The sequence below is a fragment of the Frankliniella occidentalis genome, unplaced genomic scaffold (genome assembly GCF_000697945.3).
Source record: "Frankliniella occidentalis isolate FOCC.00 unplaced genomic scaffold, Focc_3.1 Scaffold237, whole genome shotgun sequence".
Taxonomy (NCBI): domain Eukaryota; kingdom Metazoa; phylum Arthropoda; class Insecta; order Thysanoptera; family Thripidae; genus Frankliniella; species Frankliniella occidentalis.
Window position 1 is genome coordinate 183251 of NW_026267363.1, and position 24097 is coordinate 207347.

General features: G+C 42.8%; 5 protein-coding genes across 8 annotated transcripts in view; 2 read left to right on the forward strand and 3 right to left on the reverse strand.

Moving 5' to 3' along the window:
* The first annotated feature begins 915 nt into the window (after positions 1 to 915).
* LOC113205106 (V-type proton ATPase 16 kDa proteolipid subunit c-like) lies at positions 916 to 4137 on the forward strand. Its single transcript, XM_026420574.2, has 3 exons — positions 916 to 1170; positions 2625 to 2817; positions 3302 to 4137. Exons 1-3 carry the CDS (start codon positions 1089 to 1091, stop codon positions 3513 to 3515), a joined length of 489 nt encoding a protein of 162 aa, XP_026276359.1. The 5' UTR covers positions 916 to 1088; the 3' UTR covers positions 3516 to 4137.
* An 83-nt stretch (positions 4138 to 4220) lies between these two features.
* LOC113205105 (uncharacterized) lies at positions 4221 to 7310 on the reverse strand. The gene is made up of 4 exons (XM_026420573.2): positions 7028 to 7310; positions 6334 to 6544; positions 5055 to 5426; positions 4221 to 4823 (listed from the first exon to the last, which is right to left on the reverse strand). Exons 2-4 carry the CDS (start codon positions 6535 to 6537, stop codon positions 4629 to 4631), a joined length of 771 nt encoding a protein of 256 aa, XP_026276358.1. The 5' UTR covers positions 6538 to 6544; positions 7028 to 7310; the 3' UTR covers positions 4221 to 4628.
* A 591-nt stretch (positions 7311 to 7901) lies between these two features.
* Positions 7902 to 14176, reverse strand: LOC113205104 (protein lin-54 homolog). Of its 2 annotated transcripts, XM_052272994.1 has the most exons (12): positions 13899 to 14176; positions 13592 to 13818; positions 12451 to 13061; positions 11999 to 12355; positions 11243 to 11413; positions 11042 to 11158; positions 10793 to 10963; positions 10513 to 10692; positions 10214 to 10425; positions 9881 to 10118; positions 9539 to 9750; positions 7902 to 9455 (listed from the first exon to the last, which is right to left on the reverse strand). In XM_052272994.1, exons 2-12 carry the CDS (start codon positions 13602 to 13604, stop codon positions 9224 to 9226), a joined length of 2514 nt encoding a protein of 837 aa, XP_052128954.1. In that variant the 5' UTR covers positions 13605 to 13818; positions 13899 to 14176; the 3' UTR covers positions 7902 to 9223. The 2 variants fall into 2 exon arrangements, with proteins under 2 accessions (XP_052128954.1, XP_026276357.1); XM_026420572.2 differs by having other exon boundaries at positions 13592 to 14176.
* A 507-nt stretch (positions 14177 to 14683) lies between these two features.
* LOC113205097 (hypoxia-inducible factor 1-alpha inhibitor-like) lies at positions 14684 to 17092 on the forward strand. The gene is made up of 6 exons (XM_026420564.2): positions 14684 to 14925; positions 15169 to 15452; positions 15526 to 15674; positions 15765 to 15910; positions 16003 to 16173; positions 16290 to 17092. The coding sequence occupies exons 1-6, from the start codon at positions 14806 to 14808 to the stop codon at positions 16437 to 16439; spliced, it is 1020 nt and encodes a 339-aa protein (XP_026276349.1). The 5' UTR covers positions 14684 to 14805; the 3' UTR covers positions 16440 to 17092.
* A 1119-nt stretch (positions 17093 to 18211) lies between these two features.
* Positions 18212 to 24097, reverse strand: part of LOC113205096 (phosphatidylcholine:ceramide cholinephosphotransferase 2) — a 44651-nt gene continuing 38765 nt past the window's right edge. For all 3 annotated transcript variants that reach the window (XM_052272995.1, XM_026420562.2, XM_026420563.2), the window contains 6 exons: positions 21836 to 22055; positions 21585 to 21747; positions 21283 to 21493; positions 20931 to 21205; positions 20669 to 20856; positions 18212 to 20588 (listed from right to left, as the gene is read on the reverse strand). In XM_052272995.1, the coding sequence (XP_052128955.1) occupies positions 20433 to 20588; positions 20669 to 20856; positions 20931 to 21205; positions 21283 to 21493; positions 21585 to 21747; positions 21836 to 22054 (1212 nt within the window). In that variant the 5' untranslated portion in view covers position 22055 and the 3' untranslated portion in view covers positions 18212 to 20432. The remainder of the gene's footprint in view (positions 20589 to 20668; positions 20857 to 20930; positions 21206 to 21282; positions 21494 to 21584; positions 21748 to 21835; positions 22056 to 24097) is intronic.

Genomic DNA, 24097 nt, shown 5'->3' on the forward strand with positions numbered 1-24097 from the left:
TGTGGACCACCCTGTACATGGCTATAAAGCATTCCGGTACGAGCTGAAGAGAAGAAAGCAAAGGGAGCGAGGAAGAAGAACTCGGATGTCACCATGAGAGAAAAAACGTCCACTCTCCTCAGATTTATTATTCAACGACAAAAACTACGGGAGCTTGAGCTCGGCGCGCCTGCGAGCCTCGAGGTAGGCCACACCGCACTGCACGCATGCGCTGCAACCGAGATGTTGCCTACCTCCCAGGCGCCATGCGAGCTTGCTGCTGCTAAAACATGGCAGTTTCGAAGATTGCGTACGACGAAATCAATGTTTGATGACGCAATAAGATAGTTCCCCCCCCCTCCAAATTTACAAAGTTGTGACGACTATTTTTAATGGTGTATAAAACCAGAGAAGAGAGGACAGGCGCCGTTAGGCCAGCCTGCACTGATAAACTAAGAGTTCAACTGCTCAACACCTGTAAGTGTGCAACTGCTAGTTAAATACTTGCAAGTGTGCAACTGCAAGTTGAATACTTGCAAGTGCACAGCTCGGAAGTTGTACACTTGCAAGTGCACACCTACCGATTTAAACACTTGCAAATGTACGACTACGTAGTTGCACACTTGCAAGTAATCAACTTGCAGTTGCACACTTACAAGTGTTGAGCAGTTGAATACTTAGTTTATCAGTGTGGCCCCGCAGTGCAGCAGCTCGCACCCGCTCCCGTCGTCGGCGTCGTGCTGCACCGCGATTGACCCGTCATTCTGTGATTGGCGCGAGGCGCTTGCTCGCGGAGGCGGTGGCCGAGGCGGCGGCGCCCCGCGGCGTGGCCAGAGCCCTTATCTATCTACCTGACTAATACTTTGCGCCAACTTATCGATCTTTCTGGCCGTTATCAGTGGGGCACTCGTGCGTCGACGCCCCGGTGGTGGGCCACGCCGCGTCACATGAACGCCAGGACCTGAGCACTTCTTCGGCCCGACCAGAGGCGTCTGTGTGTGCACGGCAGCAGGGCCCGAAACATCCCCCCCGATCCCCGGTTTCTCTCCGGTTTTCGCTAGATTTTCGCGGTTCCTCGCCTAATAACCTCATCCCCCCTTCAAACAAACATGTCGGCCACCAACCCCGCCACCCCCGAGTACGGGCCCTTCTTCGGCGTCATGGGCGCCGCGTCGGCTGTGATTTTCAGCGGTGAGTACTGCAACCCGCCCTTTGGGTAGGGTGGGGTGGGGCGGGCGGCGAACCGTCACCTCACCCTCGACCGACAACGCGTTAAAGGTATTGAAAGTGACGCGCGGGCTCGTCGTCGTGACCACCGTGACGAGGACGCGTCGGTCGGGGGGTGACTGTCGGCCGCGGGTGGCATCACGTGACGCGTGACGGCCCACGTGACGGAGGGAGCACCTCCGCGTGCCCTTCCTGTCGGCGGGGTGAGGGGCCGCCTTTTCCACAAAAACGTTTTAACCAAATGTCCCGCTCGGCGAGCACCACCGCCCAGCAGCTGTGTCCGCTGGACGGGCAGGGCTCGGTACAGCCCCATGGCGTGACGGCCGTGACGGTTCTTTTGTGCGGCAGCTTACACCCACCCCCGCCGAGCAGCGGCTCGCCCTTCACCACCTGCTCAGCAGCAAGGGCGCGACGGGGCGCGAGGGAGCGCAGAGGGGCCGCGGCCGCGCGGGTGCGTCGCGCGGATCACATGACGGGGCCGCATCTTGTGACTGCGGGGCCCCGTCACATGAGTGGACGGCCCGCACAGCGCGATATCGAATCGGGATTCAAGGGCTGTATCAAAACATCAGCTATAGTATCTCGATTTCGAAATCATTTCAGGATCGGTTCGAAGCGAAAGTAGACAATTTTCTAAAACTGATATAGAGAGCAGGACATCGGTTTGACATCGCTGTCATAGTCCCTCCGGCAGACCTAAATCGAACCGGCTCCCTTTTTAGCAGGCGGAAGAAATAGAAGGTCGCGATGGGTCGTTTGTCACCGACATCCATCACTTAAAAAATCTGTACCCAGAAACAGAATTCATACAGATCGTCTTGTACTACCATACTACGGTCAAAATCTGTTCGACTGGTATATGAGGGATAAAGACTTGTCATTGCTTGAAAAGAACTTTCCTCCAGAATAAAGTACAGTGCAGACTACAGGATTACACTGTTTTAAAAATTACCAGTCCATTCTGCTGTTATTTACTGTTGTAAATTTTAACAGTGATCCATATACCGACGTCGATGCAACACATTTTCGACCTCAGACGAGGGGCGTGACCTATAGGCAGTATACTACACGGCGACGAGCCCGTGTCCTCTGTTATAATTGTACAGCTATTTGCCGCTTGCGTGCGAGGGATTAGGGGAGAAGCAGAAGCAGCCGGGCCATGTCATGTGCTTCCAAGGACGGTCGTCATCTCCCATTCCCGAGAATGAGTTTACGGGAGTTTGGGGGACGACGGGGGAAGGGAAGGGCTCGCAAGAGTCGGCAGCGTGTTTATAGCGTTTCATGTTCTTGTTGTTTTGTGTGGGCCATGGGCCATCCATACAACACGGACTGGGTTGTAAAAAAACAAAAAACAATTGCATAGTACAATGAAAAATGAACTTTTTATTTATCTATTTATTTGTGTGGTTCATCGACAGCCCTGGGCGCCGCCTACGGGACGGCCAAGTCCGGCACGGGTATCTCGGCCATGGCCATCATGAGGCCCGAGCTCATCATGAAGTGCATCATCCCCGTCGTCATGGCGGGTATCGTCGCCATCTACGGGTTGGTCGTGGCCATCCTCATAGCCAGCTCCCTCAAGTCGGCCTCGGACGGCTACACCCTGTACCTGTGAGTGATTAAGTATCTCCACCCGGCCCGGCGATCCTTTTAAAGTTCGACATTTTCCAGGAAAAAAATGATACATTTCTAAAAAAGAAAAACGGGAAAATTTAACTGTTTTCCTCTCGGGAAAAAATGCGAGATTCAGAAAAACACAATCCCTAAAAATACTTTTATGGAAAACTAAAATCCCAGTCTACGACTCCCTCAACGAAGTTCAAAACACACACAAAAAGATGGAAGACAGAAAGAAAGAACAATAAAACCAAAACGGCTTATCTACGAGTGAAGCGGAGCGGCACGTAGTGGTGGCAATCGGTCGGGGCTAGCGCCTAACCCAACTGTCTCCCGTCCCTGAGAGAGGGAGGGACGGGGACAGTCGAGTGAGGCGCTGACCACGCTCAGCACGCCGCTCTGGTGTCGGGTGTGTTGCCTACCCTCGCGACGGCAGGCGTTCACAGCGGACGGTGTATGTGTTTTCTCTCCTTCTCAGGGGCTTCATCCACATGGGCGCCGGGCTGTCCGTCGGCCTGGCCGGCCTGGCCGCGGGCTTCGCCATCGGCATCGTGGGTGACGCGGGCGTGCGGGGCACGGCGCAGCAGCCGCGCCTCTTCGTCGGCATGATCCTGATCCTCATCTTCTCCGAGGTCCTGGGTCTCTACGGCCTCATCATCGCCGTCTTCATGTACGCCAGCAACTCCACGTAGACGCCGAGCCGAGGACGACCAGAAGACGGCATCGGGCCGTCCACTCACCCCCCACGCCCCCGCCAAAGAATCAAAAAAATAGTTTTTTCTCGAATCTTGTCATGTTGTCGTCTTGCGTGACCGGTACCGAGAACCCTTATTTTTCCCCTTCGATTTCAAGCCCCTAACGCGCGCTCAAGACGTCGTTTGTAAGATAATAATAGTAATAATAATAATTTAAGACTGTAACTGGGTCCGGCCCTGAAATCACCCCAGGCCGAGGCAAGGACCGTAAAGCCCGTTTTGTTGATTAAAGTTTTCTCCGTGCGATGTGAAGGGAAATTTGTATGAGTATCATCATGCGGCCTATGACTTTGAGAATCAATCACAACTTGCTGGGTTTCAAAGTTTTAAAGTTAAAAGCTGTACTAAAATCTGACTGGGCAGGTAATAGTTTACCCGGGAGTGCCTACAGTGTTTCTTAAGGTGAATATTTAGACTATGTAAATATTCACTTTAAACAACACTGTAGGCACTCGCGGGTAAAAAAAACGCGAGTGAGAGCGAAAGTTTCATCGTGTTCCATAACTGCACATTCCTGTACATAACGGTTACATTGATAATAAAGTAATTAGACTCAGAACCACGAGGAAACCGTTGAAGAACCCACTATCACAGTGCGAAACGTGCAGGTCGGAGGATGAAATAACAATACGTCCTGAAAAATAACTGACCTACGTCAAGTCTTATTCGAAAATATTCCAAAAATTTGGAATCCACCACGTCCTTACTCAGTCTAGTCAAAAAAATAATACTTCATACATTTTACATAAATTATATGATTCCTACACACAGTGTTTAGTACCATTTTCATTACTTCATTACTCTAGGCACTATGGAAAAAATTGTACATGCAAAAAAAAAACAAAACGAAAAGTGCGCAAAGAGTTGAATTTGTGCGAAAACGCGTAAGTACACTCTCGTTTTGTCCACCACCACCGTCGACAAAATGCGCAGAGGGAAGAGTGGGCATCTCAGTCAAGCAATCTCTCGGCAGCCTTATGGCGCGCTGATTGCGTCCTGGCCGCAGCCCAGAGGTACGCGTGGCGTTGACGGCGTCCTGGTGGGCCCCCCTCACGAGGACGAGGACGAGGAGGACATCCAGCGCCGTCCGCCGTCCGCGTCCAGGTCGGCGCCGACGGCGCTGTTGAGGGCGATGCCCGCGCCGCCCAGCTGCGCCAGCGCGCCCGCCGCGCCGCCCCCGGCCTCCGTCGGGTGCTTGTCGGACATCGGCGAGAAGCGCTGCGCCGTGTTGAGCTTCTCCCACACCTGCGGGATAAAGAGTCCATTTACAGGTGAACATTTCGAATTGTCAAGGCAGAATAATACTCGGAACAACAGAAGATGATTTTAAGAAATGAGTGAACTTTTTTCTATTTTTAATTTAATTTTTGTCTTTATTATTAATTTTTTTCACCGTTAATCACCTCATCGAGCAGTAGTAGTCCATTTTTCCAAAAGTGAGCCGATCTCTAACGTATTTCGATGCGCAGCTCATACCTGCGGGCTGGTCGGGTCAACGATGCGCACGTAGCCGTGGCGGCCGGTGTAGAACCACGCCCGGCCGTCGCGGTCCAGGAAGCTGGGCGGCATGTAGAAGGGCTCCGGGAGGCGGGCGAGCCAGTCGCGGCGGGACAGCGGCCGGCCGCACTGCAAGGGACGCCCGTCCATGCCGGCGTGGCTGTTGCGGCACAGGCGGCCGAATCTGCACACGTTGTCGCCCCAGATGAACCAGCAGGGCGGGGGCTTGTAGTCGCGCACCAGGCGGCGCCGCTCGGCCGGCGTCAGCGGCGTCGGGTGCGTGAGGAAGCGCGTCGGGTGCACGGGCGCGCGGCACATCGGGCACGGCACCATCTCGGCCTCGGCCTCCTCCTGGAGCAGGCGAAAGTCACAAGAAAAATGAGAGAAAAAAAATTAGAAAAAAAAACAGGAGGAGAACAGAAAAATAAGAAAAAATAAGAAATAAATCGGAAGTAAATCATCAAAAGTCAGAAAAAAAAAAATCAGCATTTTATTTTTAAAAAATCGAGAAAACACAGAAAAATCGGTACGCTCGTAGTTATGGTGAGGTAACCCCTTGACGGAAGGTTGGTGGCTGACCTCGCCGTAGTATGGAGATCGTTCAGAACGTACACGTCTGTTTTTCTCAGATTCAAATAACAGACGCTCGCTCGGGCGCCTGCGAGACTCGGGGTAGGCCACCCTGTAGAGCACGCGTGCACTGCAGGCGAGATGTTGCATACGCACCAGGCGCTTTGAGGGCTCTACAGAGGGGCGCTGAACTTTTGGCACAGGTTCGCGAGGACACAAATGGCGGGGGACGTGAACTTTTTGGATGATCTCATGCCCCATGCCCTGCCTAGAGAAAAATGAGAGTGGAAACGGAGGAAAGGGAGATAGACATATCAGAGACCTGGGATCCAAATTTTTTTCGGAAAATTGGAAACTGGACAAGCGTCCAGAAAAAAAAAATCGGAAAAATTGAAATGTTTCTAGAAGACTTCGTAAAAATTGACAACAAAATTTCCTTCACAATGTCCCAGAAATATTTTCCTGGAAAGTTAACAATCTTACAGGGATCACGACTGGGGATAATAGGGACCCCATCATACTCTTCACCCGAGGTACAAATGAGATCCCGACATCCAATTGCATCGGCCAGCACGGACGTGAGGGTCCCCGCCGTCCAACTAAGGCAATAATAACGACGGTTAATAGCTGAACGCCAAAATTACACGCACACACACACACACTGCTGAAAGTGCCGTCGTATAAGTACCTGATCGCCGCTGGGGGCCTGCGTGTGGATGGCCTGGTTGAGGCGGTAGTCGGCGGCCTTGCGCGCGCACCAGACGCACCACACCATGGCGCACGAGCAGTCGCCCACGAAGGTGGCGTAGATGTGGCGCGGCCGGCAAGTGGCGCTGAGGTGGCGCGCGGGGATGCGCTTCTCGGGCAGCTCCAGGCACACGGAGCACTCCATGCAGAGCCTGGAATATATTGCGGCATAATACTTCATGGAATACTTTTTGCAATGTCTGGAATACCATTTGGAATTTCTGGAAAATTTTCGGTAGAATATCTGGAGTATTTTTGGAATATTTTAAAGTGTGTACATGGTTTAAACAAGTGGTCCACCACTCGGAAATTGTTATCATCTGAAAGCAAAAACGAAAACAACAACAACGAAACTCGTCAAAATGATGGGTATGCCCAATACTATGACGTTTGCGAGACGAAATCTCTGTTGCTCGGGGAGGTCAGCCGAAGGGTGGGGGGTGGGGGTGGTGGGCGTCCCCGCTCGCGCCAAAAAGATCCCCCGCCTCCGCGGCCATGGCGAGGTGGCCGCGGAGTCAGGGCCCGCGTGTCCTACGACGGGCACCTCCTCGACGCCACACTGGCCACGAGCGTGCCGCCGGACGACGACGACGGCGGCGACGGTCTCGACGACCCTGGACTTGGCAAAAACTAACCTCGCTACGCCTCGCCGTCGCTCTAGTTGGTCCGAGGCCCCGGAGGGGACAGCAGTACGTTCCACGCCAGTGCCGTGGCCGCGGAGGGAAGCCCCGGCTCTGCGTCGAAAGGAGTCGCCTCCCGCGAAGATTTGCGCACCAGGGATCCGCTTCGCAGACGTCCCGACCCGTTGCCTCGACGATGTTTTGGCGTGAAGGGCGGTGGTAGAGACGCTGCGAAGACGCCCGCCCGGGCCTCGCGCTGTTTGGGGGGCCGCCACACAGACACCAGCTGGATCGATCCCGTCAGTCCCCCCCCCCCTCCTTTTACCACAGGCGCCCTCTGGTGGGGCAGCGCGGCATGCCAGCGCCAGGACGTGACGCGAGAGGGAACTCCACGGACGATCATGACCCTGCCCCTGCCCGAGTCGAAAAAAAAAAAAAAACATTTTTGTGGGCCGCAAGGAAGGTTTAGAAATAACGTAATCACGACCCTATACCTAGATCTGATCCCAGCTTTAACTTTCGGTAAGGAGAGACAAGCACGTGCTAGGCGAGCACGCACTATAGAAGTGTGTAAGGCCGACAGGTCGAACGAATCTGAGAAAACCAGACGTTCTTTCTTAATGATCCTCATATGGTCAGCAAACTCCCGCCCGCCGAATAATACATGCAAATTTTCTTGTTTTCTTGACTTGTTTCTGATTTTTCTTAAATATACCTCTGTTCTTTCTCCAGATCAGAACTCATCAACATCTTGGTCCTCAATCATGAAAAAGTTTGCATCATCTGCTTCTGTTTGCAGATGAGTTTTACTTTTGTTGGGGGGTGAGATTTAAGTCTTTCGTGCTTTGTCATGTAAGTGGGTTCGCCAAGGAGGTAGAACATATGATGGTTCAGTTGATGCAACATAATTTTATTCCCTTCTTGCTACGTCGTAGGACTAATAAAAGAGCGTAGGAGTGACCACACTGCAACTCAGTCGGTACAAACCCCTCCGTTGTGACGGTCCCCAGCTAGGAGAGTGCCATCACGCAATAATAAAAATTACCAAGGTAATAAATCAAAACTCTATAAATTGGGTGTACACAATACAGACCAGTTAACAGACTGCAAATAAACAGTGAGGAAAACGGCTAAACATTTCTCTAAGTAATCCTTTCACAAAAAAATTTCAAAATCAAGAATAATATATAGACAATATATAAATAATTCCACCCTAAACATGTATTGGACAGAAGGGAAATAGTTGTTTTGGCACATGTCCAACTATCTAGTTTAAGAAATGAAAGAAAACAAGGGTACACACTTCAATCATCTTACATGGCCGAAAATACACATGCTAGAATGTATTTAGAAAACACGTAACACAACTTTTTACAAGTTCTATCATTTGACTGAATTTAACAGGGAAGGGGGAGGGGGGATTAAAATTTAAATGGGTGAAAAAAAAGAGTACAAACTCTATTCAATATATAAATGCAAGATCACGTATCATATGACAACCTTAAATGGCTGGGGGCACAATGCCAAGAAAGATTTCTCTGTAAGGACTTTAAGTCATTTCAGGTATATATTTCATTACAAAATTTCTGCCACTGACATGTTTACATGAATTCTCTCTTTGCTCTGTGTCCCTTGACAACTAACTAAAGGCATTTATATCAACACAAGGTACAAATCAGATTAAAACAATGTAAGCGTCATTCTTTTAACAGACACAATACTGTGTATATCTGTCATGGAGCAGCAAAAAAACAAGTTCAATTTTTTAACTTCTTTGAGAGAAGCCAACTTTACCTTTAGAGAATAAAAATCCCATGACTAGGTCACTTACTTGATACATGACATGAGCTAATTTACAAAAACAACTGACAATATCCTAGTATGTACATTTATTTAATTTAGAATTGAGAGAACAATGCATGAATCATCTTTCATTTCCTTGGTCAGTAATAAATTCATTTAAGCAATACATCTAAAATAATAAAACTATGTCCAGTTTCATTGATTGATTATATATACTTTCATCTGAGAGATGGACAGGTATATTGAAATAAAAGAGTGCATAGTGTTGAGTTGTTAGTATTCACTCAACTGCAATAATGTTAACATATGAAAAAATTGATTGTAAGGTAAACAAATTTTGCTACTACAAATATAGTTTGTTTAGGCAACCACTAACAACATCTCTTTAGAGAGAGAAGCATTATCACCTCACGAACTATCACCCTGCTCACTGAAAGTTGAAGAAGTGTCTTGTCTATCAAGGTCTGTCCTATTTGTAACACACGAAATAATTTCCACAAGGCATCGTCCGAATTCTTCAATTATTAATTTCTCCGCCTCTTCGTCATTTAAATCCAGTTTTTCTGCTTCCTCAGCTTGAGCAACCAAACACTGACATGTAGCACTAACAACGTTGTCAGACATGATGCAATCTGAACGTCTAAGCATAAAAAAGAAACAAAGATTAAAGAAAGGAAGTCATTTAAGTTCTGACATATTTTAACCAATAATAATACAACTTACCTATCTCCTTTTCTGTGACCATCTTCTTGTTTAATAGAAGAAGTATCTAAAATTTGACCAATAGATTTCTTTTTTAACCCAGACGGCATTAATATTGGACTTTCAAGACTCTCTGACACTTCTATTAACTCCCTTAAACTGCGCCGATCTATGTCATCTTCTATATTTCTACAACCCACACATTTGCAATTATTTGAGCAAGCTATCTTCGCCTGAAAAAGAAAAGACATTATGTCAAACAACTAGGTAATACAAAACTATCTGGGATTTGAAATTGGCAACAAAATAGTACAGCTTGATTTTGAATAAATACAGATATTCTGCTACTGGAAGAATTGTTACCTCATAACATTCACAATAATTTTTAAGGCAGCCAGATCGTTTACAGTTGCAGCCTTTGTTGTGCCGCCTGCCATCTCCAACGATACCTTTGCCAATTTTTGGTCTAAAAGCATTAGGATTACGTTCCAGGCATGAACGAATTGCTCGTTGTCTGTCTTCTTCATGATCTAAATTATTGTAACAGCAGTTACAATTACACTGATTGCAAAATTCACCATTTGCAAAGCAATCACAGTAGCTGCAACACAGAATGATTAGTACACAGATAGAATAAAATACATTTCGTTTAAAGTGATAAAGGAAACCAATACATAATTTAAACAGTTTACGTACAGCTTGAGACATTGTGACTTTGTGCAGTTGCAAGGTTTGCGAGGCTTGATTCCATTAGGCTCTGGTAGTGAAGCCTTGCTCTGCTTGGGTGGTGGAGGTGCAGGTGCATGCTCCGGTTTTACAAGATGTGGTAGAGGATCAACGTCATCTACACTGGCTTCTTCAGCAAGGGACATTATTATTGGCTTAATGTCCATATCTGGTTGGGCAATCTGGAAATAAACACATACTTTAATAAACTATCCAAAGCCATGCATTATTATTTATCAAGATGAAAAAAAATTAGAACATTAACAAACCGATTTAGCTGTTTGAATGGATGTTGAAGGTAACATAACAATGTTTGTGGAAGAAGTGGTGCTGGTGGCGGTTGAGTTAACAACAGACATCACACTGCTGGGTATTGATGTTTTAATTTGTGTCATAGCTAGGGAAGCTGGTATGATTATTTTCTGCCCAGACATGGTTTTGGCCAGAACCTGCAATTCAGATGTTCAAATAAATAATTGATTGCTAACAAAATGAACAAGAAACAAGGAAGAAACTCAATTTTTAATATCTGAAATAAATAAAACTCACAGTTTTGGGGGTTGATGTACCCATAGGGATCATTTTTATGGTGTTCCCATGTTGACTACCTGAGGCTGAGGACAATGTCAAAACTGTGCTTGCCTTTCCCACTGCTGTATTTGTGACAGTGGTTGTAGAGTCCGATGATGAAGGTATACTGACTAGGCGAACATATTGCATCTGGAAAGCAAGAGGGATATTGGATTAGAAATAAAGACAATTAAATGAATATGTGAGAAGCTGATTTTTTCTCAGTACCTGTCTTCCAGCAACTTGAACAGGTTGTAAGGTAGATGAGTTCACCAGCCCTGGTTGGCTGGAGACTGGTATTCTCAACCCGGGGACTGCCTGACCAGTCATTGGTTTAATGGAGGCCTAAAAAAAACCCAGATAATTAGTGAAATTAAGTACGATGTTATAAAATAGAAAGTAACAACGATAAGAGGGACCGCAACTAACATGTCTTATGATAACTTTCTGCGGACTGACGGACGGTCCTCCCTGCTGAGATGCGGAGCTCGTCACTATACTCATTGGTGCAGGTAATATTTTGGCAGGGGATTTGGCTCCTTGTGGCACAACAGTGACCCTTGTTCCAGTTCCTGGTAGTACTTTATTCACAATCAACCCCTAAAAAACACACAGTCAACATTATTACACATTGCGAAAAAAGAGGAAAAGACTGATGTTCGACTGTCCTAAAACAATAAAAGTTTTAAAATGTTGATATTCTATTTGCTGGAAGCATTCTGTAAATTTTTCTTTAAGTTTTGCAGTTCAATTTAGAATTTAGAGGTTGCAAATGTAAAAAAAAAATTGTTTAATCTCGCCAGCTATTCTTACAAAATGTAAGATTCTGTCTAGTTGAATGCAAGAAAACAAAGTTAACCACACAGTCAAGAACTTCTTTCTTTAATCGTCGTTATATCCAATTTCTGTTCTTTCAGTCAAAGCTGGATAATTTATGAACCTGTGAGACAGGTCTGTACATCAAAAAATTAAATAATTCAATATCTGTCAGTTTGTAGAAACACTAGACAACATATAAAATATGATTTCCCACTTTTGCAACCGTTAAATTGTTCTCCAGAAGTAAGAAAAAATTGCAGAAGGTTTTAGGCAATTAGAAGCATATTTCTGAGATGACCCGTCAATATTTTAAAACTTTTATTTTATTGGCACAGTTGAACTAATGCATTGGTAATATTTTCTCACCTTGCCACCTGGTGATGCTGGGATGATCTGTTGTACTTTTGCAACTGATCCACTGTTTGGAGTAAGAACCCCAAGAGGGCGAGACTGGATAACTTTGATCGGTCTTCCAAGAGGACTACTTGACGCCACACTTGAGGTTTGGATCACAGTAGCTTTTTCAGTCTCGCTTTTAGACAGTCTTGAATCAGAGGTCGAACTGGGGATTGTTGCTATCTTCATTCCCCCACTTAAAACACGAACTTGCTGTCCTCCTATCATGAACCTCTGCTGATCCACACTTTTACCATCTTGAATAGGCAAGGTCACAACTTGCTGACCACTACCAGTGCGAGGTAAAAGGACTTTGGTTATAATTTGCTGCAACATCAAAATAAAGTTTAAAAAAATAAATTTGAATTTGCTAACTGATAGGCAACAAAATTATTATACGGGGTAAAAAAAAAATCACTCACTCCTCTTTGGTTTGCTGCCTGAGGATTCAGAGGGCGTATTCCAGTTACATTCAAATTGGCTCCTCGGGTAACCAATGGAGGGGGACCAGACGTTGGTATAGTTCTCACTACTGTTTGATATTGAGGACTCGGAACTCCGGAGTTTACCCTGCCAATAATTTGGGGAATCTGTGCGCCTTTCTTCCCAGCTGCAGCAGTGTTGGTAGTGATAACTCTGTTTCCGGGTGAAGATTGGATAACCACGTAAGAAGTAGATGCTGCTGACTGGCCCGCAACACTCATCAGAACAGGTGTGCGACTAATAATGTTGCAGTTTGATACAACTACTGCAGATGGGGTTGGAGATTCCTCATTGTCATCATGAGTGATAGTAGATTCAACAATGTCACTTGATGTCACCAACTCCTCCCCATCCACCTCCATAGACTCATCATTAGGTATGGTGACGCAAACAGCTTCTTCAAGACCCGGAGATATATCAGATTGATTTAGAAGGTCACCATCAATGGTAAGAAGTTGCTGACCAGATAGAGCTGACAATGCAGTCAATTCTCCATCAGTCACTGCAATAGTTTCCACCATGGCTCGGGAGCCACTGCGGGCTTTGTTGCCTGAAAATGAAACAAAAGAAATAATATTTACAACTGGATTTCAAATTCTAGGCTTAACTTAGATCAGGCCAAGACCAAGAGGTATGTCAAAGAAATAACAATAGCAAAATAAATATTAGAGGGTAGGTGTCATGAGTTTGGGAAGAGCAGAATGACGAATTCAAGGAATGGTGAAAGAGGACATGTCTGTATGCACAGAAGACAACATTGTTTCATACATTTAATGTAATGTGAAACCCCCAACAGAGGAACTATCACAAAAACTCAACATAACTGAACTATAAGTACAGATGCACAAACAAGCTGTGGGGATAACCAAGAAAGGAATGTTTTGAGAATCCAGCAACTGACATTGTAGCATTAAGATTTTGAGATGTTGTTTAACGACAAATTGTGCATACTAAAGCAAAACGTAAGAAAACTAACGACTAAACAAATCGTATGAGCAGAGATCACTGTTTACAAACATAGGTTAGGTATACAAAGCTTAACCTCTAGGTGTACTTAAAGACACAACTGCAGATACTAACCTTTGGCGAGCATTTTCGTCCACTATAAACAGAATTGTAGAAATCGAAGATATGCCATTCAAACAGCAACACGAACACAAATACTATCAAAACCACATCTTTGAGGGAGTTTCTAAAGACGGGCGCGCCATTCTCTAAAGGAGGTTTGAGCTCAAATGACGCGCCATTTTCTGCCACCAAGGCACGGAAATTTGAAAATGTGGGTTGAGCACAATGCGATTAACATGCTAAATATCAAGGAAAGAGGTGAAAATGGAACCACCGCATCGATATTTCACCGAATAACGAGAACTAGAACCTGACTAACACCAGATTCCAAGGGAAAGTGGGGTTAAATTCTCTTCGTAATAGGACAGTCTAAAATCTTCGCGAGGAAATGAACAGCTACATTCAAGCGGTGACCAAACTATTTTCCCGTGTCCCACACCACAGGGAAAATGAGGGTAAACACGCGAATTCAGCAGGCGACACGGCACAATAGGTGAAAATGAAAGATTTTCTCCAGCTCATCAAATGTGTACACAATGGTTCAAAATCACGCGCCCTCCATTGCCATCCCACAATGCAACGCGGAGGCACGAAATGACGTCGCGCCCAAAGAGCGCCACAACCAAAATTTTAATCACGTCTGCCGCAATTTAAAACTGGAGTAAAAATTAAAGAAATTTGGAGCGAATCGGTGCTGAGTAGAAAAGACGAGAATTTTGATGAAAGTTTCTGTTTATTCTATAGTAAAAACTGGTTTTAAGACAGCTTTTCATGTTAAGATCTATTTTCTCTAGCGGACGCCGAAATGACGCGTAGGTTTGTTAACGAGCTGAAGTGCCGCCAAAAATGCGCTTACATAAAATGTGTAAAATATCTCAACTTCTATGCAAATTTGGTGCTTTGACATGAGTCAGAAATGAGAAAGTATTTTGACGGAAAATATGAAATGGATACAGTTAGAACTGTAGAGTCAATAATGGGGAAGTTTGCAACCTCCGGCCCCGATCTCGGATGCAAGTCACCACCATATTTTGAGCGGAAGAAGAGGGGAGGAGGGGAGGGGAAGAGGTGAGGAGGGGGCAGTTTGGGAAAAACGAAAAGCAAAACAAAAAACAAAACAAAAACCAAACATTGCTTTACGGCCCTAAGATTTTACAGTATTGGGTTGATTGGGTTAGAATAGTTGCATTGAACCTCATTTATTCGCTAAATACGAAGGTGAAGTTATGTCGACTTCCAGAAACGAACCGGATCAATGTAATCTCAGGAAATACGACTTTCCATTAGATGACATACCAAGATTAAACTGCATGGATCCACAAGTAGATGAGCTCATAAAGAGTAAGGTTAGTATTTGTTTGTTAAGTGGTTCCGATAAATTTTATCCGTGAATTTTTTTGATGATAGCAACTTTTATAAAAGTTTAATAAGATTAATTAATCTTTGCTATATTGCCTCATACACTAGTTAATAATACTGATTTCTGTTTTAGAGATCCTGCTTGTTTCTTAACATTATTTTATCAATAGGTTTTAAACTAATCATGCTCTCTTTTTTTTTTCCCTCGCCCTCTTCTCTTTGTTTTACAGAAGCCTGTAGTATTGACAGGGTCCAATCTTGTCGGTGCAGCTTCAAAATGGGACTTGGATTATTTGGAGAAAAACATGGGCAATGGAGATTTTACAATATTTGTCAGCAAAGGAAATCAATTCAAGTTTTTTGACGAAAAGAAGCTTGCTGAAATTGATTCAGTCTCCGGGGCTCACACAAAAAATAGACCACAAAAAGAGTATATTAGACCAGCTAAGAGTTGTCCCATCAAAATACAAGACTTTGCCAAAAGAGTAAGAGAATGGAAAGATGGAGATGAAAGGTAGGCTCCTTCCATGAACATTATAGGTAAACGATTTTTAGATATAAATTAAACAGATTACGTGTTACCTCAGACTATACCTTCAGCAAGCCTTAAGTAGCACTTCTGGAGCCGGAGTTGTGCAAGACTTCATACGGTTCAGATGGGACTGGGTGACAGCGAAACAAAAGTTACACAATTGGGGAAAATTGACGTACAATTTACTACTAGTTGGCTTAGAAGGTAAGTTCATCTTCATAATTAATTTATTTTATACTTAGAGCAGTTGAATAAAGTATTTGCAAGTTTTATCCTGCTTATTCTGCTCACTAGGTAATGTAACACCATGTCACTATGATGAACAGGAGAATCTTTTTGCCCAAATACATGGCCACAAAAGGTGTATACTTTTCCCTCCAGAACAATTTGGGTGCCTTTACCCTCATCCTGTGTGGCATCCACATGATAGGCAAAGTCAGGTATTTGTACCTTCTTTACACCATTAGCCATCTTTAAAAAAATAAAGTAGAAATAATTCCATTTTCCTGATTGTTTCCTTCAAATAATTTAGGTTGACTTAGATAATCCAGACTATGACAGATTTCCTAAAATGAGAGATTTACATGGTGTGCAAGCAGTTGTCGGACCCGGGGATGTTTTATACATTCCTATATACTGGTGGCATCACATTGAGTCAGTCAAACCTGAAAAGTATACTGTCTCTCTCAATTTTTGGTACAAGGTAATTCATGCAGTTTCTTTCTTTTTTTTTTTTTGAGACCTAACTATAGCTAGATTATATAACTCTCTGCATTTTCCCTTTTAAATAAGTGAGATAATTACTTTGCTGTCTTTCAGGCAGGACCAGTTGGGCAAGTAGAATATCCTATCAAGGGATATCAGAAAGTCGCAATTATGCGAAATGTTGAAAAAATGCTGGCAGAAGCTATGCAAGACCCGGAAGAAGTTGGTGCACTTTTAAGGACTATGGTGCAAGGTCGTTTTTGAGAAGTCCCTGACTAATTTTTGTTCCCATACTTGAAGGCTTGTTTACTGAAGACTGACTTTTGTATGCCATGTCTTGTTGTTTTACCACACCCTATGAACTTGGCCATTTGTGTTGTTTATGTGTTTCATTTCAATTTGCATAATCTGTACTTAATTTTTAGACTATTTATTGTGTCTGCTTTGCAGTTTCCTAATATGTTAAGAGCTGTTGTTGCATGGTCTGTGATAATCCAATCAATATTATATGTTTTAAACCTATGAATGATTTGTTTTATAATGTGCTTTAGGGTTGGTGTCCTTAAGTTTTTAAAAGTTTTTAAAGGTAAAAACTACACTAGATTTTAAAAAAATCATTTTACTCTGTTTCAATGAAAGTGTTTTATGAAATTGACTTGTCTAATATGTGATAAAGTCTCAAATAAATGTTTTAGCAAGCTGTTCCTTTAAAAAGAAAAAAGAAAAAGATTTCTCAAAATCATAAAATGTTGAAGTACATCCTGCACTAGGTTGAACTGAATCAATACCACTTCAACTTGGTAAGTCCGAGAGTGATTGGGCCAGCGTTACCCTGCAAGGCATAGCCACCATGTACCCACGTGGTACTCAACGTGTTTTCATTTTTTTGAGATTAATAAATGCATGTCAAATATTGGGGTAGGTCCTGGAGGGTCCCCTGTCTAGAGGGTCCCCCTGAATTTTTTACTATTTTTTTAACATTAAAATATTAATAAAATATTAAAATTTTGTTTACAACTAGTTTTAAAGGTCAGAGTGGCCTAGGAATTTTTCATATTGGTTCCTAATGTGCTGTAGGGCTCTTGCTCTTAGAAGAAGTGTTTCTTTGCTAGTTGCGATCTGTATAGTTTACATCAGGCTATTAGAATTACATGTTAGTGTTTTCTATTCAGTAGACCGTTTTCTGAAGTGTGGAAATGTCGTCGACTTTCAAGTGGGTAAGACATCAAAATGTCAAACAAAAATGTTAATGCGTTCCCTTTGGATACAGCAAGCGCAGTGTCCAGATGTTCATTGCAAGGTGAATCACTTTTAGTACACAGTCTTTTGAATGTGTGTTGCGTTGCACTGTGTGCTTCTGAAAGAACAACTACTACCCCGCACTTGATGAACCTAAAAGCAGCGCAGTAGCATTTTCATACTTTCGGATATGTTAAGCACTTGTAAGTTTGCGACATTTCAACACTTCCAAACAAGTCCTACTGCATAGAGAACTTAGCGACTAATTCTCCTAGCCAAATGTCTACTAGACAGACCGCAACTAACATTTAACACTCATGTTGAGAGCAAGAGCGCAAGAAACAGAACATTAGGAAGCAGGATGGAAAATTTCTAGACACCTCAGGCCTCGCAAAATAGTTTTAAACAATATTTTAATATTTAATTAGTATTTAAACATTAAAAACTAATTTTATAATTAAAATAATAAAAAATAATAAAATATTCAGGGGGGACCCTCTAGACAGGGGACCCTCCAGATGTTTCCCAAATATTGGTAATGTTAGCTTCTGTTGAACCAAAACATTTAATTTCATTGCATTATGAAAGTCCAATGTCTCTCTGATGCTTATGAATAAGCTTTTCACATTACTTGACATCATATGTTGGCTGGTATGTCCATTAGAATTTTGGGGTACTCTGGTCAAGAACACTGAAAAAAAATGCAGTATTGTCTTGCATTGAGCTAGAAACTCATTGAGTTTGGTGCTATGTGTGTTTTGTTTTCAAAAAATAAATTGCATAACAAAGTAGAGATATATTTTTAGTTTGAGCTGCTTTATTCAGGTACTCACACCTAAAATTTGCATGAAGCATTCTGATGACATGTGCCCATTAAACTTGAAATATAAAACTAAAATAAACAATCACAATTATACTACACATTGTCATTTGTAAATATTCAAGATGATCCCCAACTGGGGAAACTGCTGCAACATGACTACTGTACTTCAACATCATTTAATAAATATCCAATACTTTTGCAATAGCAAATACTCCATCACAAGAAAAACAATAGCATCAGTTTAATGCCAAAGTATTAAAAACAACAGCTAACTTGAAGAATTGAAAACAAAAATTGATGCCTTGTATTAGTAGAAAAAAGTAAAAATTACAATCCTTTAAAAAGTTCATGGGTAGATAAGGCATTGCAAAATAAATAGTGTTTAAAAAGATTTACTACAGTAGTTCAGTGCAGCCAGACACCAACAACAAAATATAGAAGTGGAAAAAAGTGTAAGGTTCTTAAAAGTTCTTAAATCAGACTTTAAATAAAAAGAATATCAGAAATTTGATACAATTAATTAACATGACTCACAAATTTCTCATAAAGTAACCAGGTTTTGAAAATCAAGAGTTAAAATAGAAATCACATAAGGAAACCAGAAGCTTGAAATGTGGCCCACTAAAAAGGTGTCCAACATTCATGAACAAAATTTGTAATGCATTTGTAGATGGGACAACACAGTTATTCTTGACCAGATAACTCGTTTCAAGCTCGCAAAGTTTGCAGAAGAACACTTCTCTGTACCCTAAAGTACTGGCAATTACATCATTCACTCTTAGTATCACACATTTTTTTCAGCATATTGAGAGTAATCAATTGTTTGGCAGAGCAAAGAGATTCATCTTTAGTTGATTATTTAAGGTATGGAATTGGCCCATACAAATCCCAAATCAATTAAAGCATTAACTAGAATCCTACTTTAGATCTAAGACAACAATGTACACATCCCTTCTAAAATCATACTTTAAATATACATTACCCTTATTTGGTCTAGCAAACTTGAAAATATTACATCACAGCACTCATGTTCCATCAGACGCAAGACTTTAACCTTGTGCAGGAAATTCTGTTAGAGTATTCCATATCACTAACAAAATATATGTTGCCTCTTAGGCGTGGCTTTCGATTCATAAAGATCGAAGCCAGGAGAAGCAAGTACACTCGCAGTAAGGCACCGTATGTTTAAGACAGTAACAAAATGTAACAATCACATTTCTAAAATTATAACGGATAGGGCAGCCAAGCAATATGCTTCAGGTGAAAGAGTAGCAAAAAGTAGAACTTGTCGTTTCCTCCAATGTTTAAAGTAATAATGCTGTCAATGACCAGCAGGGAAAACTTTAACCTATTTTCATTTAGCATACAAAGGTATGGACAGACCACAAAGCAAGGCTCACAAACACTAAAATACAAAACAGGAATATATTTCCAGTCCCTTTTAAAGTAGAAAAAGAACTTGTTTTGTGCAAGTTGAATTTGGAAGACAAACAGAAGTACAATAAGTTACAAACCGTAATACCTACAGCACTCATTAAGATTTTAAGTTTATTATGAGCTCAAACATAAGCAATAGCAGGCAGTCAAAGCTTAGCAGTCTTTGATGTTTTAATTTAACATTGTAAGTAAAGATAAACATGGGTTCTAAGACAAAAACCCATTGAAAGATTTCATTATTTTTTTAACAACTTACAACTTCAATGCAACCCATGTTGAAACAAAGCAATTAGTAGATATTTTCAACACATTAAGGACTTTGGACGGAAACTGAAATATAATCAGATGAAAGCAGAGACTACATTTTTGAATATATGATGCATCTGCATTTGGTAAACAAATCAAAACAAAAGATTAAGTGAAGGATTAGGCAAACGACAGGCCATTTTGCTGTTGAGATTGATGAAAATAGGAATATATCATTAAACATCCAGTTCATTGATGTTGACTTTGCAAAATAATAATAAAAAAAAAAATTGCTCTACACTTCAAGTTTTTGACTCATTCAACCAAAAGTACAAAATCAGAGGAATTGTCACTTTTTAAGTGTTAATTCATTGAAACAAACCCTACACTACAAGGTCCAGGTACAAGAACTGTGGAATATTTTTTTTTGCTTTATGCAGTTCAAAAACTAACCACTTGCACTTTGTATTACACAAACAAGCTGCAAAGATGGTGCATGTTGCAAAGTATTGCTAACTGTTTCTGTTTGGGGGTTTGTGCAGAAACCTGCGAGGCCAAGGCAAAGGCCATTCATGCTGTCTAGGAACTTTGACACCAACATTTCCTTCGAAGTACCTAAATATGGGGAACCACCACGCACGAGCTAAATAGTTGTGTGGACCAGGTTTCTGAAAGGATAAGAAAACAATTAGATTAAAAAGTAAGGATTCATTAACAAACACTAACAGCTCAAAGGAAAGAGAATAACCTTTAACGAGGCATTATTAGCAAGAGTATGGTAAATCCAGAATGTCCTAGTTGTCGCAAAATATGCGATCACTACATCTATGGTGTAGTGTCCTCTGGACAGCAACACCATGAAGACCGCAGTAGTAGAGGCAATGAAAGACGTCCAAGAAAGAAGTTGGAACAGCCTTTTTGGTGAGTCTGGAGAATCTATAGCAAAAAAATAAAAAACAATTAGTGACAACATTTTTGCAAAAATATTAAGTAGAGAAAATATAACTTACATTCGTTGATAAGAAGATAGCAAAGGGTAAGTACTACTGTATGACCACTGAAAATAAAATCTCCACAATATGTATGTTTCCCATTGATTGACAGGCCAAATCCAGACATGAGCTGCCAAACTCTTTTTGTTAACAACCATGGTGTTGTCACATTGGCTTTTGGTGAACAATAATATGTTGTGCTAGACATTGGTAAGACAGTGACATACATAGTTACTGAACGCATGAGGTACAGTAGAGCTATTATGAGGAACATCCTCCTAAACACAATATATCTGAAACAAAGAAAATATTAAAGTTAAAATATGTATGAACATAACATAGTAAAGACATTGCGAAAAAGTTGGCATACCTATGTTTATGAAATAAAATTATCAGGAAAGTGACGTTTGAAGAAACCATTATAATAATTTCTGAGACATCAAGAGCCCAATCAACTTGAGGAAAAAATTCAAAGAAAATATCTGGCAATGGTGGATATGTCTCTTTGTCGGGAACTTTTTCATGTACCAAAGAGAGAGATGCAACTGACATGAGAGTGCCAAAAAACACACACAAAAATGCTGCCGAAGAAAGAATTTTCTATTACTGACACTATTTGAAAAGAAATATAAACACACAAATTTGATTGAAAGTAAATTCTAAACTACTTGCCCATTAGTGTTTTCCACTTTTCTTTGGGGTATCTCTGTTCTTCTCTCTCTGTTTTGGGAATATTGATCTTTACAACTCCATTCGCTTTAACTCCGGACCTGCCTTCATCCTCACTATGGTCCTCTCCATCCTCTTCATACTCCACAGTAATGTGATGCCCATTCTGGAAAAAATATTTAAAAAGTAAGTACAAATATGAAGCGATGAAAATCAAGATGAATCACAGACACAATTTTCGAGATGAGACAAACCTTGGCTGGCAGCGGCAGAAGGGGCTGCCTTTGAATGAGGTCCGTGTCACTCATATTGGAGGTGGTCGCCTGCTGGCTGTGCAAAGGTGAGAGGGGGAGCGAGGCGCCGGCCCTCAGTTGCGGGTGCTGCGAGTCTTCCTCTGGGTTGGAGCTGCTGCCCTGGCGCTCGAAGCTGCCATAGTCACTGTGGCCGATGGCGCCCTTCGGGTCCCAAACCATCCTGGAACAGAGAACAGTTCGAGTTAAAAACGACTGTGACAATGATGGAAGTTCAAAGGTCATTGTGTTGCGGATCTGTACGACTGGCACCGCTGCCACATGAGCTAGGGATTTTTAAGTCTACATGTTTCCCGTAAAAAATTTGAAACTTTTCCAGAAAAAAATGGGGGAAAGTTACAATATTTCCAGAAAAAAATAACTCTACAGAGAAAAAAATATCAGGATATTTTAAAAAAATTCTTGCATTATTTCTCAGAAATACTTTTCCGGAAAATTAAAATCCCGACACAGAGCGCCAGCCAGGCCGGAACAGGCTGACCTCCTTGCCTCTGACCTGGCGAGCCACTAGATCAAGAGCAAAAGTTGCAAACGTCCGCGAGTGGTACGAGGGGGCCAGCTCAAGGTTCGGGACCAGAAGCAACTCATCTAACAATTTAAAAAAAAAAAAAAAAAAAAAAAAAAATGAACAAGGGAGACGTAGAACAAAGTTTTAATAGTTTGTGGCTTTGGCTTAGCCCAAAATTGATTTCAAGTTTCGCTGCTATTGTGATGGGACCGTCCAGAAAATGCGTCCATCATTTGCCGTTACAACAGCCAGGTTTAGCGAATGCACAGTCTCATAGCGCCTGGGTGGTAGGCAACATCTGGCTTGCCGTACATGTGTGTACCGCGGGAGGGCCTACCCCGAGTCCCGCAGGCGTCGAGCTCTCGTAATTTTGCCGAATAAATCTGAGTTAATCCGGGCGGACTTTTTTGACAGTCCCTAAAAAAACGAAAAAGCTCCGTTAAGTACCGTGTGGGTTTGGGGCGACAAAAAGTTTTAAACTGTTAATTTCAGGCACAATGTCTATTAACCCAGTTTACGGGTCATCCACCGCGAGGTAAAAAGTTCACTGCGGGCACCGTTCGATTGCTAATATGCGGTAATGGGGATGGGGTGGCGACACGGGAAGCTACGGAGGTACAGTGGTCCTAGAGTGCTTCGTAGAGTGCGCGTAGAGTGCCCTAGCAATCATGCCGCTGTCGATCAAACGATGGGGAGCGAATGAAGCGCGCAGCGAACGGGGCGCACACATCCACTCTAAATCGCCCAGCACACGATAATGGCTTTCGGCTCTCACGTGGAGTATCTCACAACATCAGAGTCACGCGCATGGCGTGCGCCCTAATGTACTTCTACCACGACGAACATTCGCTTACATAACTGAAAAGTTAAATTATTGACTTTATACTAGCGTTCAGGCTTTCACAAAAAATAATAGTACGTGTATGTGCTTGTGAGGGATTCTGAGTTGAAAAGGACCCCCAAAACACCGCAATTACGAAATTGTAATTCTCGTTCTCCCTAATACGCAACGCAATAGACGTTGGTAAAAGATATGAGTAAAAGAGAGGAAGGCAAGTGACCAAGAGGGAGGGACAATTTTGGCATGTTAAAGGTGAGGCGTGTCCTGCTTTGAGCACATCTAGGCCAGATACACATTTTTTATCTACGTTACAGACAAAATAAAGCATTTGCTCCTAGTCTAGGCACAAAATTGTACCGCCTTACATACCGATTATTTTGTACCTGTGTACCTGATGAAGATGTGCACAAAGACACATCCACACTGAAAACCTTTGAGTGGGGTGTCGTGCTCGAAATGAGTGAGACAATTTTGCCTCGCTCAATCGTAGCGATGACTCTAAGGCTAACCAGTCGTATGCACCGAATTCTCACTCTGGAGGAGTAAGATTTCCCTGACCTCGCCCAATTGCAGTCAGAAACCTCACTCTCATTGGGTGAGGACCGCAAGTTATGACTCAAATTGAGTGAAAGTCAGATATCTCGCTCTCAGGAGAGTAAGATTTTTTGTGTCACTGATCTCGCTCTCCTGAGAGAAAGATATCTGACTCTAGCATTTTCAGTGCAACCTGCGTTAAGCATGCAAAAAATATGCCGTCAGACTGCAACGGAATTACATCCCGAAGTGTAGAGTTAAGAGGGAGGAGGGGGGTGGGGGGTGAACGCAAACAAGTCTGCAACTGCTGCCCCCCCCCCCC